This window comes from Helicoverpa armigera, chromosome 15, assembly GCF_030705265.1.
Source record: "Helicoverpa armigera isolate CAAS_96S chromosome 15, ASM3070526v1, whole genome shotgun sequence".
Classification (NCBI taxonomy): Eukaryota; Metazoa; Arthropoda; class Insecta; order Lepidoptera; family Noctuidae; genus Helicoverpa; species Helicoverpa armigera.
The window spans coordinates 6,475,555-6,489,824 of NC_087134.1; the positions used below are offsets into that span (position 1 = coordinate 6,475,555).

General features: G+C 35.9%; 1 protein-coding gene across 2 annotated transcripts; it reads right to left on the reverse strand.

The window, feature by feature from the left end:
* Window positions 1-3,899: 3,899 nt before the first annotated feature.
* On the reverse strand, window positions 3,900-9,017 carry LOC110370573 (zinc carboxypeptidase A 1). Of its 2 annotated transcripts, XM_021326449.3 has the most exons (11): window positions 8,842-9,017; window positions 8,700-8,768; window positions 8,167-8,188; window positions 7,854-7,952; window positions 6,734-7,303; window positions 6,316-6,357; window positions 6,031-6,136; window positions 5,293-5,649; window positions 4,812-5,081; window positions 4,352-4,540; window positions 3,900-4,162 (listed from the first exon to the last, which is right to left on the reverse strand). In XM_021326449.3, the coding sequence occupies exons 1-11, from the start codon at window positions 8,900-8,902 to the stop codon at window positions 3,998-4,000; spliced, it is 1,950 nt and encodes a 649-aa protein (XP_021182124.3). In that variant the 5' UTR covers window positions 8,903-9,017; the 3' UTR covers window positions 3,900-3,997. The 2 variants fall into 2 exon arrangements, with proteins under 2 accessions (XP_021182124.3, XP_049701162.2); XM_049845205.2 differs by lacking the exon at window positions 6,734-7,303 and having other exon boundaries at window positions 3,901-4,162; window positions 8,842-9,010.
* Between the last annotated feature and the right edge of the window lie 5,253 nt (window positions 9,018-14,270).

The following is a 14,270-nucleotide window of genomic DNA, read 5'->3' on the forward strand; positions in this document are numbered from 1 at the left end:
CGTTATGTTTTCTGGATTTCATAATTTCCTCTATATCTTTTTTCCGTTGAGTTAACTTCCTATCGGCAAACGTGAGCGATATCGCATTAATTACACGCTTTGTTACGTGAAATGCTAATCATTTACATCTGTACAGTAAACTGAAGTTAATGTTACAAGTTAAGTGGTTAACTTAAACTTCAATTTAAGCAAGGTTTCTCACCCATACAATTATTAACTGTGCTAACTAAAAACTGGAAGCCAACCCCAACATACTTGGGAGAAGGCTGGGCCGATGATGAACTAGGGTAGATACAGGTACCTAAACAGAAAATTGACAGCTATTTGAAATGTCTGTGACATTTTTTTGTAATCAGTAATAAGATTTGCTTAGCAATAAAATTCTACGTAAATGTGTTGACATAAAATAATTTATGTATCACCTTGTCAAACGGACTGACTGAAAATTTAATTCGTAGAATTATGCGCGTCCCTCATCTATAGGGTAATTTGTTTAGAAGCAAAGTGCACACTAAATTGAACTTTATTGTAATAACATTTAGTGTTTATTTGATACAAATATGTTAGGATTCGGAAATCGATAACTGCTACACAGACAGAGCTATCTAGGTCATAGCTAGACCTAAATTCAGGGAAGGCTTTTAGTTTGATAACTGCCCGGTGATGAATCGTTTAGAATGAAAGCTGCAATATAACTAATTCCTCTAAACTAATCCGTCAATTTGTCTAACTATGGTTTCGAGCTATTCGTGTTTAGAATTGTAGGGTCCATAAACCTTAAAAAATCTGAATGCATATAAAAGTTGCGAAAAACCATTCCAACCAAGATTTGTCAGCAGCAATACACCCGACCATTGACCACATTTTATTGTTCCCCCGCTCTGGGCACTGGCCTCTTCTCATACGGAGAAGGATTGAGCGTTTATCAGCAGCGCTCAAGGATTATGACCGATTTCAGACTTCAAGTCAAGGTTTTCTCAAGATCCTCCTTCGTACTTCAGTACGAACACATACCTATAAACGGCTATACGTGCATTTTGTTATAAACTCAAATGTTATTTTGTATTATCCTGACTATACACGACTACAGAATATAACTTTACAACATTTAGGTACTCCTAGTGCTGAGAATGTTGGGTTGCTTTCTACATGGAGCATATCGAAGTTATCTCAGTATGTCCAAGGGTACGTAGTATACATATGGCACCACAACTCCAAATCCTAAAAACAAATGACAAAGCAAGACTTGTTTTCCTTCAAACTGGCACATTGAACTAACAATACGGTACCGTTCGCAAAAGAATGAGCGAATTAATCAACGCGTTGATTTACTGGTGTGTGTCGAGTACCGTTTAAGTACCGCCTACGAAGTATCAGGCCATTGTCATGTCATGGCCGACCACGGTCACTCCTGAGCAAGCATCAGATAACTGGTTGCATAAAAAATATAACGTATGATAATGACTGTATTACTTGTGAGATGACGGCAGATAGAAGAGTATGAAAGAAGAAAACATGCAGCGAATAAAATTGGGATAAGGGCAGGAGGATGATGATGATACTGCATAATACATAGGTATATTATGGTAGGTACCTAAAAGGATGGGCTTGCCAAACAATGTGGCTGTAACATTGTGTTAAATTGTTAACCCTTATATCATTTTCACTTGTAAGATAATTGTCTGTTTATCGTTAAATTTTAATATTTATAGGTTAACCCACAAAGCTCTTTAACAGTTTCAAATGTTTATTTAGCTTATGCAAAAAGCTTTCGTAGTCGCAGTAGGTAGGTACTACATATTTATATACTACATAGGTAGGTACTTACTGCATGAGTCAGTGCATACGTATGTATATAAAGAGTATCTTCAACGAACCTCTTTGTGAAGCTAAACCGCTGAATAAATATAATTTATCACACTCGCAGTGTCAAGAGTGCATTGAGCTTTCGGATGTAGGTATTAAACTTGCAAAAGAAAATGACATCAAGTTGCTTTAATATTTGAATACTTGCAAGTAATGCTCGATACAAAATGAACTGAATTTATCACATAAAATTAAATGATTCATAAAGTCATATAATCTTGCAAAAATTTTCAACGAAATCTAATAAGCAGTTTTTGCATAACACTCAACCAACCAAACAAACAAACAAGAATCAATTTCAAATGTATGGAAGCCAAACACGTGCGTCACGAGCTCCGAATAACGGCAAACCTGGATGGCATTAAACAAAACGTAGGTATAACATTAACATGATCGTTTAAAATCCACCAAAACGGCACGTTCACTTTCTTCGTTTCTCATGAGCGTTTTTGTATGCAGAACCAGTTCCAGAGACAACGGGTCGACACACTTACAACCACAGTTCCTATCGATAACTTTCACATACATTGATGGCTACATACACAACACTACTATCCTTGCGTATATAACCAGCAATGGAATGCTTGTATGACGCTAAGGTCGACTCGTTGAGCTAAATATTTTGACACGGTAATCGATGACACATAGGTTATAAGCGAGAGAAAGTGTCAGTCATTATTACAGTCGTCATTATTTGCTGAACAAATATCGTGTTTGTTTGATTGGATTGTTAATAAAAACTATGTAAGTATTTAGCGTCACGTGCTAGCTTGGGAAAGCAGTCTTGGACTTTTAACTCGTCCTTACGACTTTCTTACCAAATGTCCTAATTTTTATTATGTACTGCAGTATCAAGTACCTATTGTCAGCATGCAGAACTAATGAAGTATAGGTTTCGGGACAATATAGTAGAGCACTCGTAAGCTAGAGTTGGTAATCATGATGATGATGATGATGATGATGAAGCTAGAGTTGGTAAACATTCATTGAATAATAACCGGCTTTTGACATTTCCCGTCATAAACATAAGATAAAACCTTACTGTTGAGTTATCGTCCACACCAACAACTGGCGATACTTACGTACTTACTTACTTGATATCATCAAATGACCGCTCTCGCTGTGGGTACAGCGTGAGGCAGTGCAAGACTCTTGCTGGTAAAACCCACCATATTCCTTCTTACGCCCTTTACGTATGTTACTGCTGAACTTCTGAGCTGTCGTCGCATCACTTACCATGAGTTCAGTAACTTCATAAGTATAACTCGAAGGATTTCTGTAGAACGTGAACATGTACAATTTACACGTATAAACAAGTTCCAATTCATTGAAGCGTCACCCTACTAATTTCTTTTCGTGCAGACACCAATCCCCAATGAATGAAGCCGTATCTTTTATTACTAGTGTTGTCTCAACCCCCCGCAGCGGGTGCAATTATTCTCTATTAACTCCAAACTCCAACGACATCTTGTTACATCAGCGACATTCAATTAACTGAATTAAATAATATTTATTTACTTCAAATAGTCATCTTTAACGTGTTTTGTGATGTAAGAGCCTTTATTGCATCTAATATAATAGGCATATTGGTTGGCACAACCAATATAAACGTGAAACTTCCGATTAAGGAAAACAGATGTTTATCATAAATTAAAACTCAAAGTAGAGGATTCGATTTGTAAGTTGTTTTCCTAAAACGATTGATTCGACTAATCACATAATCGATTGTTGGTTCACGAGTTTAAAAAGATGACGGTAACCAGCAGAACGGCGATTGTATACTCCACCTCCAACCTAAGGTACAACAGAGAAAGGTTTCTATACAACATTTTTAGAGACCCATGTCTATGGGTTTAAACTGGACCTTATCACTTAAGATGTTGATGATCACAAAAGTGAAATGCATCATTGCTGTTGCCGCTAAAACAACTAATACGTGATTTTTACGCACATTTTATGAATAAAGGTACGACAAGGCTGATTTTTTTAAAGATTTACTACCCTTGCTATTACAGGATGGAGAAAAGGCTAGGCGAAATAATTCCCTCAAGCACAGTCAGTAATTTATGCTAGATTATTTAAATTATAATTGATAATTATTAAAACAAGGCTTCAGCTACATATAATCAGGTCATTTTCTTCTTACATCATTGGAATGTAAGCTCTTGTGGATAAAGTTGAAGGTGGTGTCTATAACTCTACTCCATATCCTTGTAAGTGCGAGGTTGTTCATATACCGGTCCGAGTCGGCGTACGGTTGTATTGCGAATTCTAAGGCGAAGGGGATACCATACACCTGGAATTTCAATAATTGTCGTCAATGACACATGTCTCTTCTGTAGAGGAGGTATGGGAGATATGACTAGTACTGGCTTAGAGTTTATTGAAATATTAAGTCAAATAGGGAAGTATGTATCGAAGAAGACATATTGTGCCGTCGAAAATGAATGATGAGAATATTTGATTTTCGCTGTTTACTTCTTACCGTAGATGCGTAGTCGACACTTGATCCTGTCACCTTCCCGTACCAGTTGTACAGAGTTTCAACTGCTACAGACATTACTTGGAAGCTGCCGTTTTTCATCGCTTCATCAATCTCTCCTCGCAAGTCGATGTACTTGTCGTCATCTGATTGCTGTTCCGTGTAGCCTCTCGGAAACAATATGGCATCGCCCTGCAAGTTTACAATTGGCTTGGTCGATGATATGAATATAGTGAAATGTAAATACAAATACGTTCTAACTTTACATCTTCTATATACCCACATTCTATTTGCCCCAATTATTATTTTAAATAACAAATTCGTCAAATCATAATGCTGCTTAGTATTAGGCCACAATGACGTAAATTATTGGGGGAAAAAAGATTGGTCATTATTTGAAGACAAAAAACTGTAAAATTGTAAATAAAGTAAATCGTAGGTAAGAATTTAAAAAAAGTATTACTTTAAAAACGCTTCCACTATAGCTGCTAGCATGCACGTGGATATACGCCAAAATCTTATGTCCGAAGTAGTGGAAGATGTCCCGAATGGCTTTCGATTCAACCTCAGAGAAGGGCGAGGGGCCAGGGTATAACGGACTGCATGAGCTGACCAGCCGCGTCGCATTCCAAGCCACGTCGAAATTACGGTCTAACGCGACCCCAGGACAAGCTTCTTGGGGAGACATATTTTTGTTCCACATCCCATGCGAAGCTTGGTACAGAGGATGAGACTGGTACATAAAATAAACACATTAAAAGTGCCGGCTGTAAAAAAGCAACTAGAAAAATGTTGTTACTAAATAAGCTGGATGTTCAGCCAGTGTGCGTCACTCTTAATGAACTTAATCACAAATAAATGAATATCTAAATGTAGCAAAAAACAGAGACAATCGAAAGCAATACAAACTATGTAAGTGTCAAAATGTAATGTTAAATACTTACAGCATGACTATGGGAGTACCCGTCAGGATTCGCCATAGGTATTAAGAATATATCGAACTTGTCTAAATGTTTCAAGTAATAACCCAGTAGCGTTGTAAATTTCTCCACTTCAACCAGAGCCGGCGTGTTTCTTATTCCCATCACGACCAGGCCGTGAACTATGAAAAGTATCTTTTTTTCCGGAACCTCATCAATGTACTTACTTTCCTCGGCTCGGAAATATGTATCAGAATCGCGTTTTGTTTGGCTGATTTTAATAATGACTATATCATTGTATTCTGCAGTTCGACCTACGGTCTCGAACGTTGCGTTGGCTGAAGGAAACTCATCGAATATTTGTTTCAATTGACTCATTACCTGGCGGAAAGACAAAATTAACTAACTTTAAGTTTGTATAGTCAAGTTGTACCCCATGGTAATAACCGCAACCTAAGGAAACTATTGCGCGCATAAAGAATATGATGATAAACATGTATGTAAAACAGTTTTTTTTTTTGTGCCCAGGTATTTTATATGTAATTATAGGTAATTTAGAAATCATTTGTACAAAAGTCTTTGGCTTAAACTTAGTCGTCTTGCCAACCAAATGCCAAGATGGTCATCATCATCAAGCTTTTGCAGTCTTACAGCCTGTACCTTGCTCTTTTCACATCTATTCTCATATAGATAAGTAATCAGCATTAATCAATTCAAGGCAATTTCAGACTTGCGTAGATTGTAAACATCATGAATACTCACGGAATACGGACTGAGCAAGGATGGACGATGGTCTTGTGCTGGAGGTCTGTGACCACCCCCTCCCGCCCCTCCCGCGTCTCCTCCCGCCCCTGCAGCACCCGGATCGCTAGAAGAACGAGAATATAAAGCCTTAATATCAATCATCAACATCAACCAAGTTTTAAAACTGGCAGCAAATATTCAATCCTAATGATGAACGATGAAAACATTTTTATAATAGTTTTATAATACTTATATTAAGATTTTAATTTAATAGATAGAACATAAAAACGTATTTTTACTTACTCTTCTTGCTGCATCAGTGAAAGTGGAACTAGTCTCGTTGATCTAAAAAATATTTAAACGTTTATAATTTTCATTTTAATACACATTTTAGAATAAAGCTTTTGAAATCAATAGTTTACTAACTAACCGATCACTAAATATATTTTTTATTATTTAACCGTCAAACTGACCCCCAAAAATGGCGATACTTAATAATACTATTTCTACGTTAATCTAAATCAAATTATAAAGAACCTCTTCCTTCAGGATAGATATTATTGAACTGAACTAACCATTTATGACTGACATGAGTTTTTTTTTATTGTTTTTCTTTTATTACACCTATATATCATGTTCTAATAACAGTTGCAACCCTACCTATAACGTTAGTTTGAAAACCTCAACTTATAAATATGTACTTAAAATATTTTTGTTAGACCTGATATGAGCATGTTCATCTTTTTTATGATTCGTTTTACGCTCCCGCACGTGTGAGTGTGACCTGTCAGGTTCTCTGCCTTGCTTCATTTCTCGGTGGTGCTTCTTCATTCTCAAGGGTCCTCCCACCCTGTGGTCATCCTTAGCGGAATTTGTACGATCTTCCCTTATTTGAGCCTTAGACTTGTGTTTTACTTGTACGTCATCACTTTCTTGTTTATTCTTAGAATGTTTCGAATCAGCTTTTTTTTCTTTATTCTTTTTTTCCGTATCATGTTTGGTTTTTTCATTCTTATGGTCTTCTTCTTTGTGTTTTTTGCTTTTCGTATGGCTATCTTCCGTTTTATGTAATTTATTTTTCTCAGTTTCATGATTCTTATGTTTTTTTTCTTTACTTTCAGGTTTCTTACTGTTAAGATTCTTATTAGTATCTGCATTATTGTGCTTCTTAACATCATGCTTATTGTGACTTTTATTCTCATTAGTTTTATGAGCGGAACGTTTCGAATCACTTTCCATGTCATGCCTAGGTTCTACCTCTTGTTCATTCGATTGAATCCCCTCTGTAGACCTGGTCCAAAGAAATCATCATCATCATCTGATTAGTCAGCCTGTCTTTCTCCTCCACTGGGTACAGACCTACCCCCGGATAGCTTTTTTAAATCTTTTTTTTATTTCATCAACAATAAATTCTGTTTAGTTTGCCTATTTATATTTATGTAGGTTTTGTACATAAGATTAACTGGGATTTCCTATGCGCAAACTAAACAACACCTAGTTTTCTTAAGTAATAAACTTAATATTACAGTATCGTATCAAAACAATTAATCAAATAATGAAAGAAACAGTATAAAGTGTATGTGTAAAATGGCTATTATAAGTTACGTTTGTTTGATTTTGAGACCTATCATTATTATGGAAATTCTGTTTTTTTTTTTATTCTTTAATTTATAAGGGGTTTTTATCCACAAGGATACGCCAACCTCCTGAAAAAGATTTTGATCAAAAGTCCATTCTTATTATAATCATATTATACCTGCCTATTATGCTGATTTATAAAATATATTCTTATATTATACCTATAACTTATAAAATCTATTGTTATATTAAATAGAGTTTACTTTTCATGTATGTGTTTCGCTCGCAAGCGTATGCGACTGTTGCTTTCGGAAGAAACGGGTCTCTTTCTGTGGAATCTTCTAGCAGGTGTTGTTGGCACCCTAAATAAAAATATACATCTTAATCATTTATCATTCATAATTTAGTTAAGGGCCGATTTCTCAATGGCCAGATAATTTTTATCCGAGAATATTTTTGAGGTTTTGACAGCTTTTGTATAGCAGATATGTCAAACCGCGATAGAAAATATATCACATAAAAATTAACTGATGATTGAAAAATCGGCCCTAAACCAATTAACAAATGAATACGTACCAAAACTCTAATTTGTCTACCGCTGAAAGGATATTAAGTAATTTATTTAATTTTTTATAGGGTTCTTTATTTTGGTAGGCATATAGTTCTATATAAAAAACTAGGTCTACAGCCAGATTAAGTTATTACAATAATTAACATATAATAGGTATGAAAAACGTTGTTTATTCCTAGATCAATATTAAGAAAATATTCACGAAATAAAATACCTAACAACAATTTAGAAAGAAATTCGTATCATGACAGAAAAATATTTTATTAAACAAAATGTTGAAATTATTTTTATTCCGATAGCCTGTTTTACTGTAAATACCATGTATGGTTGGAAATAAAGACAACCCGTTATTGAGGTTTATGGAAGAAGTAAGTATCTACATGGAAAGCGTAAAAAACAAATGCAATCAAGCTAAATACATATTTTTTTTGCTTAAACGCGCTTGTCTCGTAAACTACTGGATCAAAAAAAAAGAACAAATAGGTAGCCTATTTATCGAGGAAAGTACTTTAATAACTTATTATAGGCTGCTATTTACTTGTGTAGTTTGTAGTGTAGTTTGTAGCACTGCAGTTTCCACAAGACACGGATGAAACCGCCGTCGTACCTGAATAAGAATAAGAAATTGAATCGTACCTGAATGAATTAACAAAGTAACAGAATATTGTCATTAAATATACCTGCATCAATTTCATGGTAACACACATACAAAACGGTAACTATTCCTAGGAGTTTGAGCATTTCTCAACTACCAGTTGTTTTGATAAGTAAACGATTTTCATGCATGAAATCAATACGCTACACCTTCTGAAACTATGAAACTACTTAAAATAACTTTAAACCCAAAGTATAATAGTTATTGCTTTTCGCCGATTTTATTGAATGCATTATAAAAATACAGTTATGGAAATTGTGAATGGCGTAGCAACGGAATCGAGACCATTAGTTCTGAAAAAAATGTATAAGTATATGGCTATTTACATCTACTTTACGGTAGCTACATAATTTCTTGATAAAATTCCTGAACGGATTCGGTTGATAAAATCAGTGCCAGCGGCGTTGACAAACCAATTTTACGTACCTAATCATTACGAAGCTTAGGCCTGCAAGATTTATTACCTACTGAGCCTGTAATATTTTTTTCTAATAAATATGTGCATTATGCCATCCGTTAGTAAGCACTACTATGCCACATTCTTGGTACACATCACATCATTGCTTTATTTTTAAACAGCAATAATGCTTAAGATATTTCGCGAGCACTATAAGGTTCTCTAAATCGCGACCAGTGGGACATTAAAAATTTCACGACCCCTCTAAAAGTGTTGTTTTACTGTTCCTTATTGTTATAGCAAAGGTCTGGTCGTAACACCATGGCCCAAGTATCATACGTCAGCCATTAAGTCATCGACGACCTTATGATATACTTAAATAATTTTAAAAGTAAAGATTTTCTAATTAAAAAAGATTGATGACGTTCTCTTAAATGGTGGCTGAAATTTGATTCGTTTGCAGTACGTTATATGGTATTTTATGTTTAAACGTTCATAAAATAATCAAATTTACTTTTACGTATAATGTGCATAGGTACTTGTAGTAGATAGGCTGTTAAAAAATTGAAATAACTCGTTTGCGGTACCTTTTCCTAACTCACTCATTGCAATCTTATTACAAAAGAAAATAATCTACCTTTGTGTCACCAAGGTAAAAACTCTATAAACTATAACTTATTTACTTATACCACATTACCATTATACGATCTCAAGGCCCAAGTTAACCAACAACATGAACGTTTTTCTTTTACTTTGAAAATTAAACATGAAAATTCATATGGGCCTCCTTCCAATCCGTGCAATGACCGCGAACTCTCATCATTTACGCCATATTATAAGGCGTCGTAAACGTGCCTTAAGATTTACACCTACACAAAAAAACTGTTAGCAGTACCGAGTCAATCTTCATCCGCCACAGCTGCCGTAAATCGGACCGCTGACCTCAAACGGTTGCTGGCTTCTTCAAACTGCCTCTTAATGGCCTCACTCTGGACTTTAAAATAGAACCTCCTACTTCTATGTTTATAAGAGTGTTCGGAATTTTCTTACCCAACTGAAGAGAAGGGATATGTCAATAAATTTCGTTCATTCTTCAAAGAAAGATCGAATAAATGTATGACTTCGTCGATGGTAGTTCTACCCTTACAAAATTCACAATGTAACTCACTACAAACTAAACAATTTACTGGCAGCAGCTATGAAAATATTCCCAAATACAGGAAAAGTTCATAAAACATATTTGTCGGTGGTTAATTTAAATCAGAACTAAAAAGCAAGAATGTAAGGGCACGCGCCGAAACAATAGTGAGTGACGAACAACATTGTATATTTTATGTGGAGATTTACAAGGTGCTAAACCCTACAAACTGGGCGCAGTCACGGAACACAAGCACACGAGCTCACTGTAAAAAATAACTCCGATTCTAACCATTATCCAATTTTTTTTACAGTAAATCGTCACGTACACAGAATCCGCAGATGAATATTTACAAAATTGCACTTCATCAGGAACTAAATTGACGGAACTCTCACCCCAGTGACGAGAATGAAGTTTCCTAATGGCTGTCTATGAAGTACGCTGTACATTAACATCAAAATTTGACGACAATAAAACACACCGTTAAGCCCAACGATTTCCCGTCTAAGGGTCGCCATAAGAAACGCACAACTGGAGCAATGACATAAATGATTAAAATATTACAATAAAAGTGCAACAAACAGGCAGCCCTAACGTCAAATATATTACGCAATTAAGCTTTGAATACTTTTCCTTTGCGTACGACTGAGTTTAATTTATTTTTCCCTTTTTGACGACGAGAAATTTATTTTCATAACTGATAATAAATGTCAAGTCATTGTAGTAATAAAGTGAGTGAGGGCTAGCTTCACCCTTCCGCGTGCGCCATGTAACGCGCTGACACTCGTGTCACCCCACGCGCCATTGTTCCAACTAATGCGTGAATTACACAATTAACATTAAAATAATATAACAATAAATGTTTTATTGTGTGAACAATTCAACATTCACATCTGTATGTGGATTTTTGTCTTTTTATGACGTTTTCTACGATATAAAAATTCCATAGGTTCGTTTTAGTGGCTAAATCTAAGCATTCGTAGGACACAGCATTTTAGGTATTGGGGCTAACTGAATACAATCCTTTTGCAATTAATATCGTGCTCTTACGACTCGCAGAGGTGAAGCTGCCAGTACGAGTTAATTCTGACGCTGAGCAAGTAAACAAAATTTAAATAAAACAAAAAGTGTTGTTCAATGAAGTGGTGGGAATGCTTCAGGGGCGGGTTTTTATAGTGGCTGACGGCGATCCAATCTGCTAATACGATGGAATGGAACTAAATCTCGGGAGGACCGCCGCCCATGTCCTTCCACTTGAGGAGAACTCCTCAAATGAAATGGCGATCGAGAACTCGATACGTATACGTAACTTGGGAGCTCTAAGACTGTTTCAAGGCTAGTTCTAATTGGATTTTTTTGGTTGCTTTTTTACTATTTTGTTAAACGCAATCTACACTAGTACCTACACCATTTTTCATAAAATCTGAAAAAAAGTCTTATTCAAAATTAAGAACAAGCTGAGGCGGTGGACGTGTAATTCTTACATTATGACTTAGAAACATAGATGTTTCTGAAAGATGCCAATATTACAAGGGCTTTTCTAGAGCATTAATACAGAAATTCAACCATTCAGAAATAAAATCACGAAGAAATCCCAACGAAAACTGCAGTGACTGATACAGAAACATTATTTAAATTCAATGGCTACTTCATCGGGGGATCTTAAGTCCGAAACAATCTTTTCGCTGTCAATTACATTAGAAATCTTACTCCATCGGGTGTGTATTTACATACGGAGGTACCTACATGTGCTGGTGCACTCCCGTTGATTGCGGGTCAAATGCTGATCATCGCTATACCGAGAGGTATGCACGCTCGACTGCCATTTTGTTCTACACGACGAGAGGGTTGAGAATTTGAGAAGAAAATTATACCAAAATAATCCCGAAATATCCTAGCGAAAACAGTAGTCAGCATATGTCATACTTTTGATAAGAAAAAATGTAGTGCCCTTAAATATTCTGCAGTCAAACCTGAAATTGTGATCTCAGATAGATTTGAGAAAATTGGATGTTATAATCCGAATGCTTGCTTCATGTGAAATAATGGCCGAGATATTGCGGCCTTTTAGGCTTGGTATCGGTATCGGACTAACAATAAACACATAGTAGGTAATCCTTGTTCGGCCTAAATTACTAAGCTCCGCCAACTTCATCCAAAGTTAACAGAATTCCTAGGCGTAGGTACGAGTCGTTTATAATGATTCTTATTACTTACTGAAATAAACGGAAGTAATCGAATTTATAGCTGATTAGGAAATATCTTACACGTGACTTGCCGTTACTAACTTATACATTAATGCAAAATGCCGACGAAATTGGAAAACATGGAAACAATAGCATGTATGTATGTAGGTACCTACATTAGCTGAAGTTTGGTCATACCCCGGGGCATTGTATTATACAGGTAAACAAATACTAAATATTGTTTTATTCTAATCAATGTTTGTTAGTTTATGCGCACGTTATATCGATTTTCTTGCCGGTATCGAGAAACTGTGTCTATGGTACGAAGAACAATATCCTGAACTATATCATTTGCATCACTGTTCGTATAGTCCACGATAGTGATGAACGCACAAACATTTTACAGGCTTACACTTTACTATACTCAATCGATTCGTACCTGTAAACTGATTCGCATAAGGTGGAAAGTTCTAACGCAGTGTCTGAGCACTTAGAACATTTTCACGTTCCATTAAAATAATAGCCATGTCAAAAGCAGTGCTCGAGTGACGCGAATACTTTCCGACTGCTTGGCTTTATTTTATTGCGCATGTTTTAATATTAATTGTAAGTTTTCTGCCTCGATGAGCGGACGACGACTTAATGCAAATGTATACGCTTGTCAAAACGTTTAAGGCGGATAGTGAAATTCATGGCAGTTTATTTGCGCGCACAATTTCATTCTCGTTATAAATAAAAGGGAGTCCATATAAAGTAGATTGTTTTACCTCAACTTCTGCGTGTACTTCGGGAGTTTTGCGTAGACAATAGCGGGAAGTTTTTAAAGGGAAAATTATGACAAAAGCTGAATTTATAAAGGCTGGGGAGGAGGGTGGCGGGTGCCCGGTGGCCATGGGTCACGAGGCCAGCTCACGTGGCGCACCCAGCATGCACCTCACTCCGATGTGGTAACTACTCAACATTTCGACATTACAAGCTTTTTCAGCTAAATACTCGTAGGTATAAGGTTTTCTTGATTCTTCAGAGTTGAGTTCTGACAATGATTTAGCAATCAGTGTTAGATACGTCGATTATAAAGTAGGATAGGAAATTTTATTACCTGAGCGAGCATACTTTCAATTAGGGGCTACCTGTGTACCTATGAGCTTAAGTATTCGTTAAGAAATCGATTTCGTTAAGCTACAAAAAAATACAAAACGAAACAAATGAGCCCATACCAAAGAGTCTACCCATTACCGATAAATAAAAGAAAATATTCATACAAACTGCACACCACATTTCACTGATATTAAAACTCGAAAAAGGACAGATCTTAGATTAAAATCTCGAAACAAAAATAACGGGTGGCAATGGTAACCAGCGAGGGCTCTCGTTGAAATAGATAAAGCCCTGAGATAAGCCGTCAACGTCGCCAGTTGTCAGAAATATGTGGCAGCTCGTTACAGGACGCGCCCAGTGCTGGGAATATCAGCATATGCTGCTTGGAGCTCCTCATCAAATGGGAATTCACTTATTGTTTGGAATATTAACATTTGTTTTTTATGAAATCATTTTGTGTTGACATTTGTTTATGCGGTGTGTAGGTACTGTACCTATATCATTTTTAGAGATTTTTGTTAGAAAAATTAAAATGATGACTTTTCTTTAATTAAGTATATTAAATTAAGTATTTCGGAACATAAGTAAGACTGACTACTGGGACTGAGACTAATATGTTAATTTGCTTGTAATTT